At 45.5% G+C, this 16,592-nt stretch overlaps 2 protein-coding genes across 3 annotated transcripts in view; one reads left to right on the top strand and one right to left on the bottom strand.

Annotated features, from left to right (window-relative positions):
* Positions 1-267: 267 nt before the first annotated feature.
* On the bottom strand, positions 268-2,697 carry TDGF1 (teratocarcinoma-derived growth factor 1). The gene is made up of 5 exons (XM_033204976.1): positions 2,614-2,697; positions 2,395-2,529; positions 1,907-2,021; positions 1,700-1,809; positions 268-651 (listed from the first exon to the last, which is right to left on the bottom strand). Exons 1-5 carry the CDS (start codon positions 2,651-2,653, stop codon positions 536-538), a joined length of 516 nt encoding a protein of 171 aa, XP_033060867.1. The 5' UTR covers positions 2,654-2,697; the 3' UTR covers positions 268-535.
* Positions 2,698-15,220: 12,523 nt separating this feature from the next.
* The window catches only part of LRRC2 (leucine rich repeat containing 2), a 54,860-nt gene continuing 53,488 nt past the window's right edge, over positions 15,221-16,592 (top strand). Inside the window, exon 1 of one of the 2 annotated variants that reach the window (XM_033204953.1) lies at positions 15,221-15,422. The gene's annotated coding sequence lies outside the window, so the exon portion shown is untranslated. The remainder of the gene's footprint in view (positions 15,423-16,592) is intronic. The other variant, XM_033204962.1, reaches the window with a different exon arrangement.

Genomic DNA, 16,592 nt, shown 5'->3' with positions numbered 1-16,592 from the left:
TCTTTTTTTTTTTGAGACGGAGTCTCACTCTGTCGCCCAGGCTGGAGTGCAGTGGCGCGATCTTGGCTCACTGCAAGCTGCCTCTCAGGTTCACACCATTCTCCTGCCTCAGTCTCCCGAGTACCTGGGACTGTATACAGGTGCCCGCCACCACGCCTGGCTAATTTTTTGTATTTTTAGTAGAGACGGGGTTTCACAGTGTTAGCCAGGATGGTCTCGATCTCCTGACCTCGTGATCTGCCCACCTTGGTCTCCCAAAGTGCTGGGATTACAGGCGTGAGCCACCGCTCCCGGCCGATATGGCTGCCTTTCTCTTGAAAAAAGAAGTAGTTTTTTGGGAGAAGGCAGGGCAAAGAGGTAAGAAGTAGTCAGTTCTGTAAGGAAACGTTAGAGACCATTTTGGAAATGCATTCATTATTTTAAGGCAACTAACAAATGATCATCTTTCAGTTAGGACATTGTAGCAGCCGCCTTTACTGGTCATGAAATTTGCATGATATCTAAAATTATATTTCTGGAAATAGGTCAATGTCGATTAATAGTAACTTTGTATAGAAAGGCAGATGCCAGCTAGCATAAAAGCGGTATGTGCAGACGGTGGTAGTTCTGGAGTCCTGGAAGCCACAAGGTGCTCATCCATCACAAGGCCATCTGGAAGGTAGGGATGCTTGGTCATTAAAGGAAACCTCTCTGGCAGTTCATCCTGCTGCCCACAAACGTGGCATATCTACATGCCTACTGTGAACCTGCTCTTCTCAGGACACTCACATTGGAACCTAGCCCAGTGGTGATGCCTTCACTTGCAGGGATGAGCAGAACCTGATTAGGTTCTGATGGGTCCCATGTTCTGGGAAGAGAACATGGTCCCTACATATCCAATCATTCAACCCACACTTATCAAACACCTATCCTGAGTCTGACACCCAGGATACAAATGGCAGACACAATCCCTGTCTGGATTGGGGAATTCCTTCCTGTTCTCAGTGAAATGTTTGCTTTCATTTACTTCCTGGACTTGAATATTTTCCATTTCTAACATCTCCAAGCCCAAAACTATAATAGGTCTCTAAACTTGGGGGGGCCCTAGAAATCTGGCTCAGGCTGGGGTGGAGAGAGGACTGTCACCTCTTTTTCTCTCCAGGTGTTGCCCTTCTTTTCATTGTTTTCCTCAAATTAGTAAAAATCAATAAGGTGAAAGGGTTCTGTGACCAGTCATGGTAAGGTATGGTAAAGTATGGGGAGAGAGTTACCAGGGACTATTAGGACCCTGGAATTTCCTAAAGGACTAGCAAGGGGCCAAGCCTCTGATAGAATTTGCTGTTGGGGTGGACTCCAAATGAGCTGCCCATCCTGGTTTGGGTCCTCCTGCCCAAAGGAAAGGAACACCAGAGAACATCTCTTGGTTAAACAAGAGACCAAGACTTGTTTATTTTCCTCAATAGAAGTTCAGACCACAAAATGTCAAATAGACTTGAAATACATCTCCATCTGAAAGGCAGCAGGACTAGCCAGGTTTCCGAGGAAATAAATATCAAAGAAGCCAAGGCAACTATCTCATCAAGAGTCTGTGATGCTTTTATAAGCAGAACTTTGGTTGCTAGGCTCTAGCAAGCCAAGAGGTACAAGAAGAGCCTGCTAACTAAGCACCCCCCCCAAGGCAACTTCAAAGGGCAAAAGCAAGAGGAGAACCTCAGCTTACCACAGCCAGGTAGAAATGCCTGAGGAAAGCAGCGGAGCTGGCCGTGCCAGCATTTACACAGGGAACACTTCTTGGGCAGCCAGGTATCATGGGGCACAGACCCACAGTTCCTGAGAATGAACAGGTAAGGCAATAGCCATGGGTCTGAAATTTCCACTTCCCTTTCCCTCTCCTCTCCACGGCTCGCCACCCCTCTGAATGGCTTACTCTTTGCGCACATCGTGCTCACAGTTTCGTCCGTAGAAGGAGGGGGGGCAGGCACAAAAGGACCCCAGCATGCAGGTTCCCCCATTCAGGCAGCAGGTTCTGTTTAGCTCCTTACCTGAAAGGTAAGAACAGATGACTGAGGGTGTAGGGATGGAAAAGTGCAAGGGCAAGTCCTGTAAGAGAAGGTTAATGCAACACTAATGTGTTGTCCCACAGAATAAGACTCTGCGCCTTTGCGCAGAAGTCATTTTCATGCATAGGCCAGTGGTGGTTCTGGGGTTCCCCAGCGTGAAGTGGACTTGGGTGAGGAAAACTGCGCTCTAGGGAAGTAAAATACACAATCCCTGTCTCAATTTCAAAACCAAAAGCAGTCCAGCACCTGCCCAGTTCCAGAACCAGGTGCCCTTTTAGGTGAAAGAGTGTTGGAAAGATATTCAGGAGACACATGAAGGGCCAGGGCAGAAGCATCGAAGCCAGGCAGTTCTTACTGTTCTGTATCCCCATGGGCGACACACGCTGGGAAGACCGAGGCCGAATCGCAGGCTCCTCCTGGGGCCGAATGCTGTCATCTCTGAAGGCCAGGTCTCCCCGAGATGGACGTGCAAATTCCCGATGGCTCAGCCCTTAACGACAAAATCAGTTCATGGAGTCTGTATTTCAGGCCACATAAAAATTGTGAGTGATCAAAACAACAAAAGGTCTCTCACCAGCAACTAATCCCAGTTCAAAGGCTTTAGAAATGGCCATGATCCAAATCACACTAGGAAGAGGAAGTCAGACATGAGTTAGCAAAACAAAGGAAATAAAGCCTTACAAGTTAACACCTGGGTCCTCCCATCACAAGGGCAAGACCACAGATCACTCAAGAGAAATTGTAGAGCGCCACCTTTCTTTCTTTAATGGCCAATTCATGTAACAAGGAAAAATGTTGAAAAAAAAGTCACCAGTATCCAAGTCTTTTTAATATATTTTATTATTTCTTAGGCCCTGTCCTCACATAAGTACCTAATTTTAAGTAGGTATATGTCTTTTATCTTTTATTTCACATATTTTTTCTCCTGCATACAGTTTTCATACAAGGATTTAAAAATGGCTACATCCCATGTTACTGATGAATCACATTTTACAAACTACTTTATTTTTTGAGATGGAGTTTCGCTTTTTCACCCAGGCTGGAGTGCAATGGTGCGATCTCAGCTCAATGCAACCTCCGCCTCAAGCGATTCTCCTGCCTCAGCCTCTGGAGTGGCTGGGATTACAGGTGTCTGACACCTGTAATCCTAATTTTTGTATTTTTAGTAGAGACGGGTTTCACCATGTTGGCCAGGTTGGTCTCAAACTCCTGACCTCAGGTGATCCACCCGCCTTAGCCTCCCAAAGTGCTGGGATTACAGGTGTGAGCCACTGCGCCCGGCCAAACTATTTATTTATTTATATATATTTTTTGAGACGGAGTCTGGCTCTGTTGCCCAGGCTGGAGTGCAGTGGCCGGATCTCAGCTCACTGCAAGCTCTGCCTCCCGGGTTCACACCATTCTCCTGCCTCAGCCTCCGGAGTAGCTGGGACTACAGGCACCCGCCACCTCGCCTGGCTAGTTTTTTGTATTTTTTAGTAGAGACGGGGTTTCACTGTGTTAGCCAGGATGGTCTCGATCTCCTGACCTCGTGATGCGCCCGTCTTGGCCTCCCAAAATGCTGGGACTACAGGCTTGAGCCACCGTGCCCGGCCCTGGCCAAACTATTTTAACCAATCATTTAAAAGGTTTTTAGGTAAAAAAGTGGTTTTTTTTTTTTTTGCTATTATCTTAATGGTTTTGCAAGTATCGTATCTGCTTATACCTTTAATCTTTTCAGAAGATTTTAAATTTGGTTGTAGCATCGACCTTTGTTTATACAAGAATAAAGAAACACTATTTCATAGACAGAGTCATTAACATAAAATGAAAATTAACATTAACAGGAAAATGTTAAAAGCCAACGGCAAAGTTAAAAGTAACAGTGTGAAATTCCAGGTCTTTCAGGAAAAAGAGCAGTGCTGTTGGCAGCACTTTTAAGGCTTAAGCAAGGGAAAAATCAAATGACTGGTGTAGAACATTATTTCCTAAACTGGCAATCTCTAGCAACCAAAAAAAGCTCACATTCAAGATTAGCGCATACCTGTAAGAGAAGCGGGCCATCTTCCTGCAGTCCATAGCTTTTAGCAATTAGGCGGGAAAGAAGGCGTCAGCATCGCTTTAATTCAGAGTCATTGCCAAAACAGCCAAAGGAAAACATTCATCTCCTAAAGCGAAAATGGCAATTTAAGAAAATGAGAAATATGCGTTCCCCAGAAGGTCGTAGCGGAAGCAGGAGCAAGATGTCCAGGGGAAACTGGAGGGCTTTCGGCTTAGTAGGTTTAGACCTTGAGCTGGAGACTCAGCCTTTCCGGGGATTCTCCTTCTTCAACAACAAATCCCAGTCGGGGCGGGGAGACCCTTCAGGTGGGCGGGACGCCCACCAGCATGACAATGGCCCACATGCGGGGAGAGGAGTCTTGTAAAACTGTGGTTAACTAGCCCTAATATCTCTCTCATTAGTTGCAGGCTAAAATGATCAGATGTACTCTTGCGGCGGGGGGGGGGGGGGGCGGGAGGGGAGGAAGAAAGAAAGAAAGAAAGAAAGAAAAATCAGTTTCTCTAATCAAGTTGGTGATTCCAGGTTGGCGGGGTGGTGGAAAGTAATTGCGTTAATTAGGAAAACCTAAAAATGTATGGGTCTCAAGGCGTCTGATATTTTATTTTATTTCAGGAAGTTTTATTTCCTGAAATTTGCTTCCACCTTTGTTTTTCCGGGAGTTTTGAGCCCCGTACTCCCCATGGGGGATACCCGGGTGGCCAAGAAAGGGGTGCTCTCCGCCCGAGGAGCTAGGTGAGTGTCAGGGGAAGACTAGGAAGCTTGAAACTGAGATAGAAGTTCAGGGTCAGGAGGGGTTCCTTGGGGACTCCAGACTTGAAGTGCAAATTCCAGGCGGACCTGAATTCCTGAAAGGACGCGGGAGCCGGCGCCAGGTGCCCGGGAGAGGGGAGGGGCGGCCAGGGGCGCAGCCGCTGGGGCTCTGCAGTGGGAGTGCCGGCCTGTTCCAGGAAAAAGTTCTAGAACCACGGCAGTCCGGCATGGGAGGCCGTTTCAGTCGCCAATCACGGGAATTTATCTCAGCCGTCAGCCCACAGTGCGACCTCTTCCAGCCCCTCGCCGTCCTGGCCCCACGACACCGGGAGTTACCCCCGGACTCTGATGGGCCGTTCGCAGGGGTAAACGTGTTTATTGAGTGGCTCCACTAAGCTCCAGACGCCCCGATGGAGAGGCGCGTCTATAGGCCAGAGTTGCCTCCCCTAACATTTCAATCCTCCGGGTAATAACCATGTGTTACTAAATACGCCCAAAGTCGTTAGTAGTTTCTAAATCGCATTTAATTCCAATTTCTAAAGGAAAACCTGACGGTTACTTAATGTTGCCAGGCACACAAATGTGAAGCTTTTATTAGATAGTTGTTTCTATCCATCTCTGTTTATTGGATTTAGGCCTCGGCAGAAAGAATTGGTAGCATCCGAGGCCATTTCAGCGTCAGTGCCTACCCGTGTGGATGCCATGGATCCACAGGTGCTGGGAAGAGGTGCTATTTACTTCTACACATGATCTTGGGAGAAGTAAACGTAAAATAATTTGTACTGGGGGAGTGAGGCCCCAACCAGTCAAGGGTGGGATGCAGTAACATTTCCAACTCCACAGCAGTTGACTATTTCATTCCTGCTGTGCTTCACCTCCTACCTGTGTGGTCTTTTCAGGTGAAATGCTTCAAGTACCATGCTGAGATTCACAGGGGACAGGGGAACATGGCCTGAAGCTCTAGGAGGCCGGAGGTGGGGGAGGGCTCTGCAAGGGAGAAGGCTAGCCCTGGAGCTGCAAGGAGGTGTAAAGATGTTACTCAGTGCGGTACATTTGTAAGGTAGCTTGTGCACCACAGTCCTTACCAGTCCAAGGTGCTAAGTAGATAAGTAGCGTCCACAATATTAGTCTCACTTTATGGACAAGACAACTAGTTCTATTTGGGGATTTGAATATCTTGTCTTTAGAGACTGGGCAGGCCTGTGGCAGAACTGGCAACAGAACACACCCCTGCGTTGCTATTTCCTTATCTAAAGCTCTTGTGGAATTTTTAGAGCTTAAATAGGACCCCTGGAAATCACTGCATTTTCGGAGGAAGTAACTGAGGTCTCCAGTCTGGCGATGTTGGCATTGATGGGACCAGAATCCCAGGACGCCAGCTTTTCAGCCACACAAAATCCCTTCTCTAAGGACCAGAACCCCCTGAAGAGATCCCCATTCCCCATAGGTACTGACGGCAGAGGAAGCCAAGTGGATCCAGGGTAGTCAGAGCCTGGGCCAGGTTTTGGGATGGGGGGTGGGGAGAAGGGGAAGGGAAGGGCTGTGGTGGTTAAGAGAGGTTAGATATTTGCTGTTGGGCTGGAGATGTAAGGGCTATTTAACAGGTATTTGATGTCTACTGCTGGGCTGCCTGTAGACTGGAGCTTGGCTCTGGAGAAACAGCTGTGAGGAGTGACCCTACTGTGAGGCTGGAGAGGAAGAACAGTAATTGTTGATTCTAATTGTACTAACTGCAAAAAGTTGTTGCTGCCTCCAGCTGGGGGAACTGAATGACTACCCTAGGATGGCCACTGGTCACCTCTGCTTGGTCACTGTTGGAACTGGGCTGCTGGCCAGCCTCCAGGCCAATGAATGCTTTGTGTCAAAAGGTCAGGCCTAGGATTGGGAAGTGCTGTGCAATGGGGGTTCCCCATCACAGGCAGCCCATCTCATCCCTGACTAAAGGCACCGAGAACAGAAAGTAAAAAACAATGCTCTTGGTATTGACCATTTCTTGGTACTGCCCTTGAGACATTGTGTATTAAAAACTGGGGCAGAATTGTGTTTAAAAATCACACAAATAAGCCTTTGACTTAAAACCATCTAAACAAGAATGGTGGAATGAAATACATCATAATCAAAGGACAGACTTCCTGTGTCTGCCTAAAATTCAAGGAAGAAAATAAACTTGGAGAATGGGATCAATTTTAGCTATCAAAAGCCAATTCGACCTTGTTTAAATGGTTGAGAACACATAGAACTAAATTCCAACCAAAGAGTTAACAGAAGAACGCCATTTCTGCAGTACAATGACAGTATTTCAAGGTTAAAAGCCTCCTTTTATCATAGGGCACTTAGGTCTTACCTCTGTCATTGTTTCCTTGAACATCCAGGCAGGCCAGAAGATGGGAGAGAGCAGAGGGGGTGGGGGAGTTCTGAATATATATGTACCCTCCAGATGAGGAATGTCAGGGCCTCTAATTTCATCAAGCTTAGCGCCCAACAGCTTCTGTTAACACCTGAGCTACACTCCTGCGGAAGCATTATCCACCTAGTGTGTCCTGGCCACACTTCATTAACAAGTTAATGACTTTCTGTTTTCACTGGCAAACTTACAAATTCCAACTAGAAACCTATTCTGTATTTGCCACGGGTCTCTGTGTGGGACATAAAAGGACAGATTCCTGCATTCAAAAATCTGCAATTTCAGTGAGGAAGAGGTGCTCAAGCGAGTCATTTTACAGCCATATTGTTACATAAATGGCATAAGAGGAAGGGAGAAGGGCTTAAGAGAGGACTTCATTTTTTTCTGTGAGCCATGGGGACTGTATCATATTTCTTCCCATGTAGACATACTATACATGATTTTATCAATGAATAGACATGACGTGTTTCCACGTTTTGTGGTGAACTTCCTTGTACGTATGTCTTGCTGAACGCTTGAAAGCATATTCCTCTTGCAAATTTCTAGCACTGGAATTGCTTGGTTAAAGGGTGGATGCTTCCAAATTATTTTCCAAGAAGCCTGCCCCTCCTCCCTCTCCCTTGAGTTGGTATTGAGAGCTCATCTCCCAAGTACTTACCAACTCTGGCTGCAGCAAGCATCTTAAGTTTTGCTAATACAGTATGTGAAAAGTAGTATTTCATTGTTGCTTAGATTTACATTGTGTCCATTGTTGCTTGGATTTACATTGTGTCCTGTGGTTATTGGGTGTTTGTATTTCATTTTCTATGACCTGGCTGGTCCTTCTTACAGAGCACTTGAACTGGCTTCTTTGAGACTCAGCCCAAATGTCATTTGCTCTGGGAAGTCCTTGCTGAGACCATCCTCCCTACTACAGCTTCCAGCTGATCTGAGAGCCCTGTCCTGGCACCCACTGACCCTGGAGTTTATCTTGTCATCACTGTATTTTTTTTTTAGATGGAGTTTCACTCTTGTTGCCCAGACTGGAGTGCAATGGCGTGATCTCGGCTCACCCCAACCTCCGCCTCCCTGGTTCAAGCGATTCTCCTGCCAAGTAGCTGGGATTACAGGCATGCACCACCATGCCCGGCTAATTTTGTATTTTTAGTAGAGACGGGGTTTTACCATGTTGGCCAGGCTGGTTTCAAACTCTCAACCTCAGGCAATCTGCCCGCCTCGGCCTCCCAAAGTGCTGGGATTACAGGTGTGAGCCACCTTGCCTGTGTAAGGTGTATTGTAAATTGCTTGTTTTGTTTTTTGGTCTTTCACCAACTCTTCCCCCTATCCTTTATTCCCTTGGAGTAAGAGGTCCAGAAATCTGGTCTTCCAGAAACCTCAGCTTCTCCAAGTGTTTACCTGTGCTGGTTTTCTTTTGGCTTAGTCTTTCTCCACCAGCCACGTCTGTGACAGAGATATATTAAATCTCAGCCCTATTTTCTAAAATGGGGGTGGGGCAAGGGCAAGGTCCTTGAGAAACCTTGAGAAACGCCACAGGAAAACCACTTGTTTCCCCAATCCTGATCCTAGAAATAAAACAAAGGATACCCTCTTCCCCTAGCAAAGAAGGAAAAAAAGACAAATCTGAAATATGTAACCCAAACCACCACTGATATTCTGGGCAACTTATTAAGAGTATTTAACACATATAAGACAAGATAATTTTGATGTGCTTACTGGGAACCATGTTAGACTATGGAAAATCTGATTTAACCTTTTTTTTTTTTTTTGAGATGGAGTTTCACTCTTGATGCTCAGGCTAGAGTGCAACGGCGCAATCTCGGCTCACTGCAACCTCTGCTTCCCAGGTTTAAGCAATTCTCCTTCCTCAGCCTCCCAGGTAGCTGGGATTACAGGTGTGTGCCACCATGCCCAGCTAATTTTGTATTTTTAGTAGAGACGGGGTTTCACCATGTTGGCCAGGCTGATCTCAAACTCCTGACCTCAGGCAATCTGCCTGCCTTGGCCTCCCAAAGTGCTGGGATTATAGGCATAAGCCACCGCCCCCAGCTCTGACTTAGACTTTTAGACATAGCTATAATTTAGAATTCTTTTACACCAAAATCTTAATTTTTTCAATTAAATTCAACAAATATTTACTGATCAGCTATCTGTGCTTAGCACAATGAGGTAGACAGAGATTTCCCAGGTAGGGCTCCTGCTCCCATCTCCCCTGTCCTGAGATAAGACAAGCCCAGTAATGTAAACGAAGTGCCATTTTAGTGTGATCCATAAGCTGCTGATGGTGAGGAGGCAGTCACTTCCTAGTTTCCTACCAACCAAGTCAAGGCCATTTGGCCCCAGCAGACAGATGGACAGACAGACTCCCAGGAGTTAGACTTGGGAGGCAAGCTGGGGTCTCACTCAGTTTTCATGACCTGGACAATCTCATTTAAAAGTGCTTCTTAAGCCGGTGCAGTAGTTCATGCCTGTAATCCCAGCACTTTGGGAGGCCGAGGCAGACAGATCATCTGAGGTCAGGAGTTTGAGACCAGCCTGACCAACATTCAGAAACCCTGTCTCTGCTAAAAACACAAAATTAGCCAGGCGTGGTGGCAGGCACCTGTAATCCCAGCGACTCAGGAGTCTGAGGCAGGAGAATGGCTTGAATCCGGGAGGCAGAGGTTGTAGTGAGCTGAGATCACACCATTGCACTCCAGCCTGGGCAACAAGAGTGAAACTCCATCTCAAAGAAAAAAGAAAAAAAGTGCTTCTTACATGGTGAATCTTGTATTTGATCACATACAGCTCTTAATGACTATTTTATTTTTTTGAGATGGAGTCTTGCTTTGTTGCCCAGGCTGTAGTGCAGTGGTGTCATCTTGGCTTACTGCAGCCTCTATCTCCTGCTGGGTTCAAGTGATTTTCAAGCCTCAGCCTCCCGAGTAGCTGGGACTACAGGCATGCGTCACCACGCCTGGCTAATTTTTTCCTTTTCTTTCTTTTTTCTTTTTTTTTTGAGATGGAGTCTCGCTCTTGTCTCCCAGGCTGGAGTGCTATGACACAATCTCAGCTCACTGCAACCTTCACCTCCCGGGTTCAAATGATTCTTCTCCCTCAGCCTCCTGAGTAGCTGGGATTACAGGTGCCTGCCACCATGCCCAGCTAATTTTTTATATTTTTAGTGGAGACAGAGTTTCACTACATTGGCCAGGCTGGTCTTGAACTCCTGACCTCAGGTGATCCACCTGACTCAGCCTCCCAAAGTGCTGGGATTACAGGCGTGAGACACCATGCACAGTCCTACTTTGATTTTTAGATCCCACAAATAAGTGAGAACATGGGATGTTTGTCTTTCAGTGCCTGGCTTATTTCACTTAACAAAATCATCTCCAGTTTCATCCATATCGTTGCAAATGACTGGATCTCATTCTTTTTTATGGCTGAATAGTATTCCATTGTGTATATGTACCACATTTTCATTATTCATTTATCTGCTGATGGACACTTAAGTTGCTTTCAAATCTTAGTTATTGTAAACAGCGCTGCAACAAACAGGAATGCAGATATCTCTCTGATATACTGATTTCCTTTCTTTTGCATATATACCCAGCAGTGGAATTGCTGGTTCATATGGTAGCTCAATTTTTAGTTTTTTGAGGAGTTTCTAAACTGTTCTCCATAGTGGTTGTACTAATTTGCATTCTTACTAACAGTGTGCAAGGGTTCCCTTTCTCCACATCCTTGCCAGCATTGTTATGGCCTGTCTTTTAGATATAAGCCATTTTAACTGAGTTGAGATGATATCTTATTGTAGTTTTGATTTGCATTTCTCTGATGATCAGTGATGTTTAGCATCCTTTCACATGCCTGTGTGCCATTTGTATGTCTTGTTTTGAGAAATGTCTATTTAAATCTTTTGCCCAGCTTTTTTGATCAGATTGTTAGATTTTTTTCCTATAGAGTTGTTTGAGCTCCTTATATATTCTTATTATTAATCTCTTGTCAGATGGATAGTTTGCAAATATTTTCTCCCATTCTGTGAGTTTTCTCTTCACTTTGTTGATTTTATCCTTTGCTGTGCAGAAGCTTTTTAACTTGATGTAATCCCATTTGTCCATTTTTGCTTTGGTTGCTTGTGTTTGTGGAGTATTTGTGTGGTTGTGGCCTGTGGTTGTGGTGTTGCCCAGACCAAGGTCTTGGGGATTTTGCCCAATGTTTTCTTGTAGTAGTTTCATAGTTTGAAGTCTTAGATTTAAGTCTTTAATCCATTTTGATTTGATTTTTGTATGTGGTGAGAGATAGGGGTCTAATTTCATTCTTTTGCATATGGATATTCTGTTTTCCCAGCAGCTTTTATTGAAGAGACTGTTCTTTTCCCTAATGTATATTCTTGGTACTTTTGTCAAAAAAGAGTTCTCTGTAGGTGTGTGGATTTGTTTCTGGGTTCTCTATTCTGTTCCATTGGTCTATGTGTCTGTTTTTATGCCAGTACCATGCTGTTTTGGTTACTATAGCTCTGTGGTATAATTTGAAGTCAGATAATGTGATTCCTCCAGTTTTGTTCTTTTTGCTTAGGGTAGCTTTGGCTATTCTGGGTCTTTTGTGGTTTCATATACATTTTAGAATTTCTTTTTTCTATTTCTGTGAAAAATGTCCAGTATTTTGATAGGGATTGCATTGAATCTGTAGATGGCTTAGGGTAGTGTGGACAGTTTAGCAATATTGATTCTTCCAACACATGAACACGCAATGTTTTTCCATTTTTTGGTATTTTCTTCAATTTCCTTCATCAGTGTCTTACAGTTTTCATTATAGAGATATTTCATTTCTTTGGTTAAGTTAATTCCTAGGTATGTAATTTAAGTGTGGTTATTGTACATGGAATTACTTTTTAAATTTCATTTTCATATTGTTCACTGTTGGCATATAGAAATGCTACTGACTCTTTTTTTGTTTGAGACAGGGTTTCTGTTTCCCAGGCTGGAGTGCAATGGCACAATCTCGGTTCACTGCAACTTCTGACTCTTGGGCTCAGATTATCCTCCTACCTCAGCTTCCCAAGCAGCTGGGACTACAGGTGTACACCACCATGCCTGGCTAATTTTTATATTTTTTTGTAGAGATGGAGTTTTGCCATGTTGCCCAGGCTGGTCTCAAACTCCTAAGCTCAAGCAATCCATTTGCCCTGGCCTCCCAAAGTGCTGGGATTATAGGTGTGAGCCACTGTGCCCAGCCTGCTGCTGGTTTTTGTATGTTGATTTTGTCTCTTGCAACTTTACTGAATTTGTTGATCAGTTCTAATAGTTTTCTTGTGGAGTCTTTAGGTTTTTCCAAATATAAGACCATATCGTTAGCAAACAGATAATTTAACTTCTTCCTTTCCAGTTTGGATGCCCTTTATAACTTTCTCTTGTTTGATTGCTCTAGCTAGGACTTCCAGTTCTATATTGAATAACAGTGGTGACAGTGGGCATCCTTGCTGTGTTCCAGATGTTAGAAAAAATACTTTCAGTTTTTCCACATTCAGTAAGATATCAGCTGTGGATCTGTCATATATGGCTTTTATTATGTTGAGGTATGTTCCTTCAATACCCAGTTTTTTTGAGGGTTTTTATCATAAGAGAATGTTAAATTTTATCCAATGCTTTTTCAGCATCAATTAAAATGATCATACGATTTTTTTTTTTTTTTTTGAGACGGAGTCTCACTCTGTTGCCCAGGCTGGAGTGCAGTGGCCGGATCTCAGCTCACTGCAAGCTCCGCCTCCCGGGTTTACGCCATTCTCCTGCCTCAGCCTCCGGAGTAGCTGGGACTACAGGCGCCTGCCACCACGCCCAGCTAGTTTTTTTGTATTTTTTAGTAGAGACGGGGTTTCACCGTGTTACCCAGGGTGCTCTTGATCTCCTGACCTCGTGATCCACCCGTCTTGGCCTCCCAGAGTGCTGGGATTACAGGCTTGAGCCACCGCGCCCGGCGATCATATGATTTTTATCCTTCATTCTGTTGATCTGATGTATTGTGTCAATTGATTTGTGTATGTTGGAACTATCCTTGTATCCCAGGGATAAATTCCACTTGGTCATGATGAATGATCTTTCTAATGTATTGCTGAATTCGGCTTGCTGGTATTTTTGTTGAAGATTTTTGCATCAATATTCATCAGAGATGAATTTTGACCTGTAGTTTTCTTTTTTTTTTTTAATGTGTCTTTCTCTGGTTTTGGTATTGGGTAATACTGGCCTATAGAATGAGTTTGCAAATAGTCCTTCCTCCTCTATTTTCTGGAATCGTTTGGGTAGGATTGGTATTAGTTCTTTAAATGTTTGGTAGAATTCAGCAGTGAAGCCATCAGGTTCTGGGCATTTCTTTACTGGGAGACTTTTTATTACAACCTTGATCTTGTTACTTGTTATTGATCTGTTCAGGTTTTGAATTTCTTCCTGATTCAATCTTTGTAGGTTGTATGTACCTAGAAGTTTGTTCATTTCTTCTAGACTTTCCAATTTATTGGCATACAATTGCTCAATGAGTGGATTTTTAAAAGTAAAAGAAGGAGACAGAGAAGGATTGATATAAAGTTATTTGTTAGGAATTTTCATTGGTTTACAGAAATAACATTGATTAGTGATTGGCTATACATCCTTTAGCTATAGGATGTGGGTTATAGTGTCTGGCGTGTTTCTCTTATTTTAATTTACAGCTCCTTGTGACAATAGCAAGCAATTTCAAGAGATGAAGACATAGCTCAAAGAGGGGAGTAGGGCATGAGTGCAGTTTCATTTTAACATCTCCTTGGGCCTGATAATGAAAAAAACCTTGCATTTCTCAGATAAAAGTCCTTTTTTTTTTTTTTTTGAGACAGAATTTCGCTCTTGTTGCTCAGGCTGGAGTGCAATGGTGCGATCTTGGCTCACTGCAACCTCCGTCTCCTGGGTTCAAGTGATTCTCCTGCCTCAGCCTCCCCAGTAGCTGGGATTACAGGCGCCTGCCACCACGCCCGGCTAATTTTGTATTTTTAGTAGAGAGGGGGTTTCTCCATGTTGGCCAGACTGGTCTCAAACTCCCGACCTCAGGTGATCCGCCTGTGTCGGCCTTCCAAAGTGTTGGGATTACAGGCGTGAGCCACCGTGCCCCGCCAAAAAGCATTATTTTCAAAAGGCTGGGAACGGTGGCTCAGGCCTATAATCCCAGCACTTCAGGAGACCCGCGGGTGGGATGACCTGAGATCAGGAATTCTAGACCAGCCTAGCCAACGTGGTGAAACCTCGTCTCTACAAAAATTAGCTGGGCGTGGTGTCAGGCGCCTGTAATCCCAGCTACTGGGGAGGCTGAGGCAGGAGAACCGCTTGAATCCGGGAGGCAGAGGTTGCAGTGAGCTGAGATCGCACCACTGCACTCCAGTCTGGGCGACAGAGGGAGACTCCTCTCAAAAAAAAAAAAAGAAAGAAAGAAAAAGAAAATTAAGTATGACATATATATCACACAAAAGGTATTTTTCAGTTTTAGGCTAAGGGATATGAGGAGCCATTGCCATTAAGGGTCAGGAAGGGGTCACATGGACTCCTGGGAGCAGCAGGGGACTTGATTACTGATTATTAACTTGTCATGTTTTCACAATGTCGGCTATCAGCAAAACATATTTGCCCAATTAGAAAACTATCTAAAGAGAATCTAAGCTCACATACATTTTAGGAAATTAAAAATATAAAATACAACTGTGAAATTGAGACCTTGGATGTCTGCTGCTTCCAACATGGAAAACACTTTTACATTCCCTTGGTCATATGGCTTTCAAAGCCTGCTCTGGCTTGGTTCCCAGTTTAGTGTGCTGAGCCCTCGGAACCCGCTCCCTTCCATTCCACACCCTCCGGGATCTCCAATGTGAAAAGGTCTGGCCCCGGGTAGGAGGCTGCAGATAGTCCCCGGGCCGGGGCTCGCGCTGGCCGGCTGCAGCGCGCAGGGTGCCAAGCCCTCCCCTACGAAGTCTGTTTTGTCTCAGGCTGGGCTGAGTCACATAGAATAGATAGATAGTTGATTAGCACATGTCCTCCAGATCATATTATCCGCCTACAAATATAGCCTGTTAGCGCACAGGCACGGGAGGCTTCTTCCGGCTCGGCCGTGCTGCTCAGCGGCTGTAAACAGCCTCTGTGGTGTAAACAGCCGCGGCGGGCAGGCCGCGACTGTCAGTGCCCGCCCCTCGGGGCAGGTAAGCGCTGGGCGTCGAGGTGGCCAGCGGGGCGGGAGCAGGGGGCTTGCGCTCCCCGTGGGAGGACGCGGGCGGGCGGCCGGTGCCCTGGGCGCTCAGTTGTTTACACCTTCATCCGTGCCTTGGTGACCTGCAGTCGGCGGGAACAACAGGGGTAAACGTCCCTAACCAGACAGCGGCTGGGGCTTAGGCATCGACCGGTATCTGAGGTCCAGAACTATGGTGGGATGGCGAGAAAGGAGAGATCGTGGAGAGGCGGGTGTCCCTGCGAGTGAATCTTGCTCCGGGTTAGCAGTTCCCCTGCGGGTACTGCCCCGGAGCCCAAGGCTGAGCCCAAAGCTTTCTGGTCCAAAGAGCTGTCCAGGGGCGATAAATCAACTTTGTTTGTGCCCTGAATGGTATGACTGACACATGGCCCTGGCGGGGAAGTCTTTTCTCCCAGCGTCTCACGCCCCCTGGTTTGGGGTTGGGACAGGCGTGAGGCAAGGGAGGAAAGTGACTGGAGACCCAAAGGAGGAGAAATTGTCTGGCTTGTTAGCGGCTCTGCCCTGTTGCTAGCTCTTCTGCTGGACCAAACCCTCTCCCAGAACTCAGGGACTGGGGAGTTCACCCATTATTCACCCAAAGAACCTCTGCTAATCATGCCAGGTGGAGAAAAATCCTCGGATGCTCACATACCTCTTGTTTTTGTCTTATGTTTAATTGGTGACAGCGATTCTTAGTTTCCTTTCTTTTTACTTTAAGTGATTGAGCCTTTTTTTGACCTTACTAGGTGCCAGGTACTGTCTTAAGCCCTTGACACAATGATCCTACGCGATATTCTTGCCAACTTGTGAGCTCAGCGCTATTTGCTCCATCACGTCCACAGGAGAACATCAGGCTCAGAGAGGTTAGGCCGTGTTCTCAGGGACGTGTAGCCAGAGAGTAGGTAGGCAGGGCTCCAGCCCAGGCAACTTGGCCGTGGAACTGCCCTCTTAATCCCGTTTGGACCCTCTGTCTCCCCTGGCTGAATTTTCTAGCTTAACAAATTACAATAAAATTAATCAGATGTCCCCAGGGAAACTGTGATCATGTGGCATAAATGCCATTTAATTCAGGATTTGGCTGACTATACTGACCTTACTTGACTATTTAGCTCCTATTTACCTCCATTTCTATCAGAAAACTCAT

Source organism: Trachypithecus francoisi, unplaced genomic scaffold (genome assembly GCF_009764315.1).
Source record: "Trachypithecus francoisi isolate TF-2019V2 unplaced genomic scaffold, Tfra_2.0 Lachesis_group0, whole genome shotgun sequence".
NCBI lineage: Eukaryota > Metazoa > Chordata > Mammalia > Primates > Cercopithecidae > Trachypithecus > Trachypithecus francoisi.
This window is presented reverse-complemented; position numbering and strand designations above follow the sequence as displayed.

Coding starts and splice junctions, on each gene's coding strand:
- TDGF1 (XM_033204976.1), bottom strand. CDS start 2,653: ATGGCCATTTCTAAAGCCTTTGAACTGGGATTAGTTGCTG. Junction 1,810..1,906: donor GAGCACGATGTGCGCAAAGA/GTAAGCCATTCA, acceptor GTTCATTCTCAG/GAACTGTGGGTCTGTGCCCC. Junction 652..1,699: donor GGCATTTCTACCTGGCTGTG/GTAAGCTGAGGT, acceptor CCTACCTTCCAG/ATGGCCTTGTGATGGATGAG.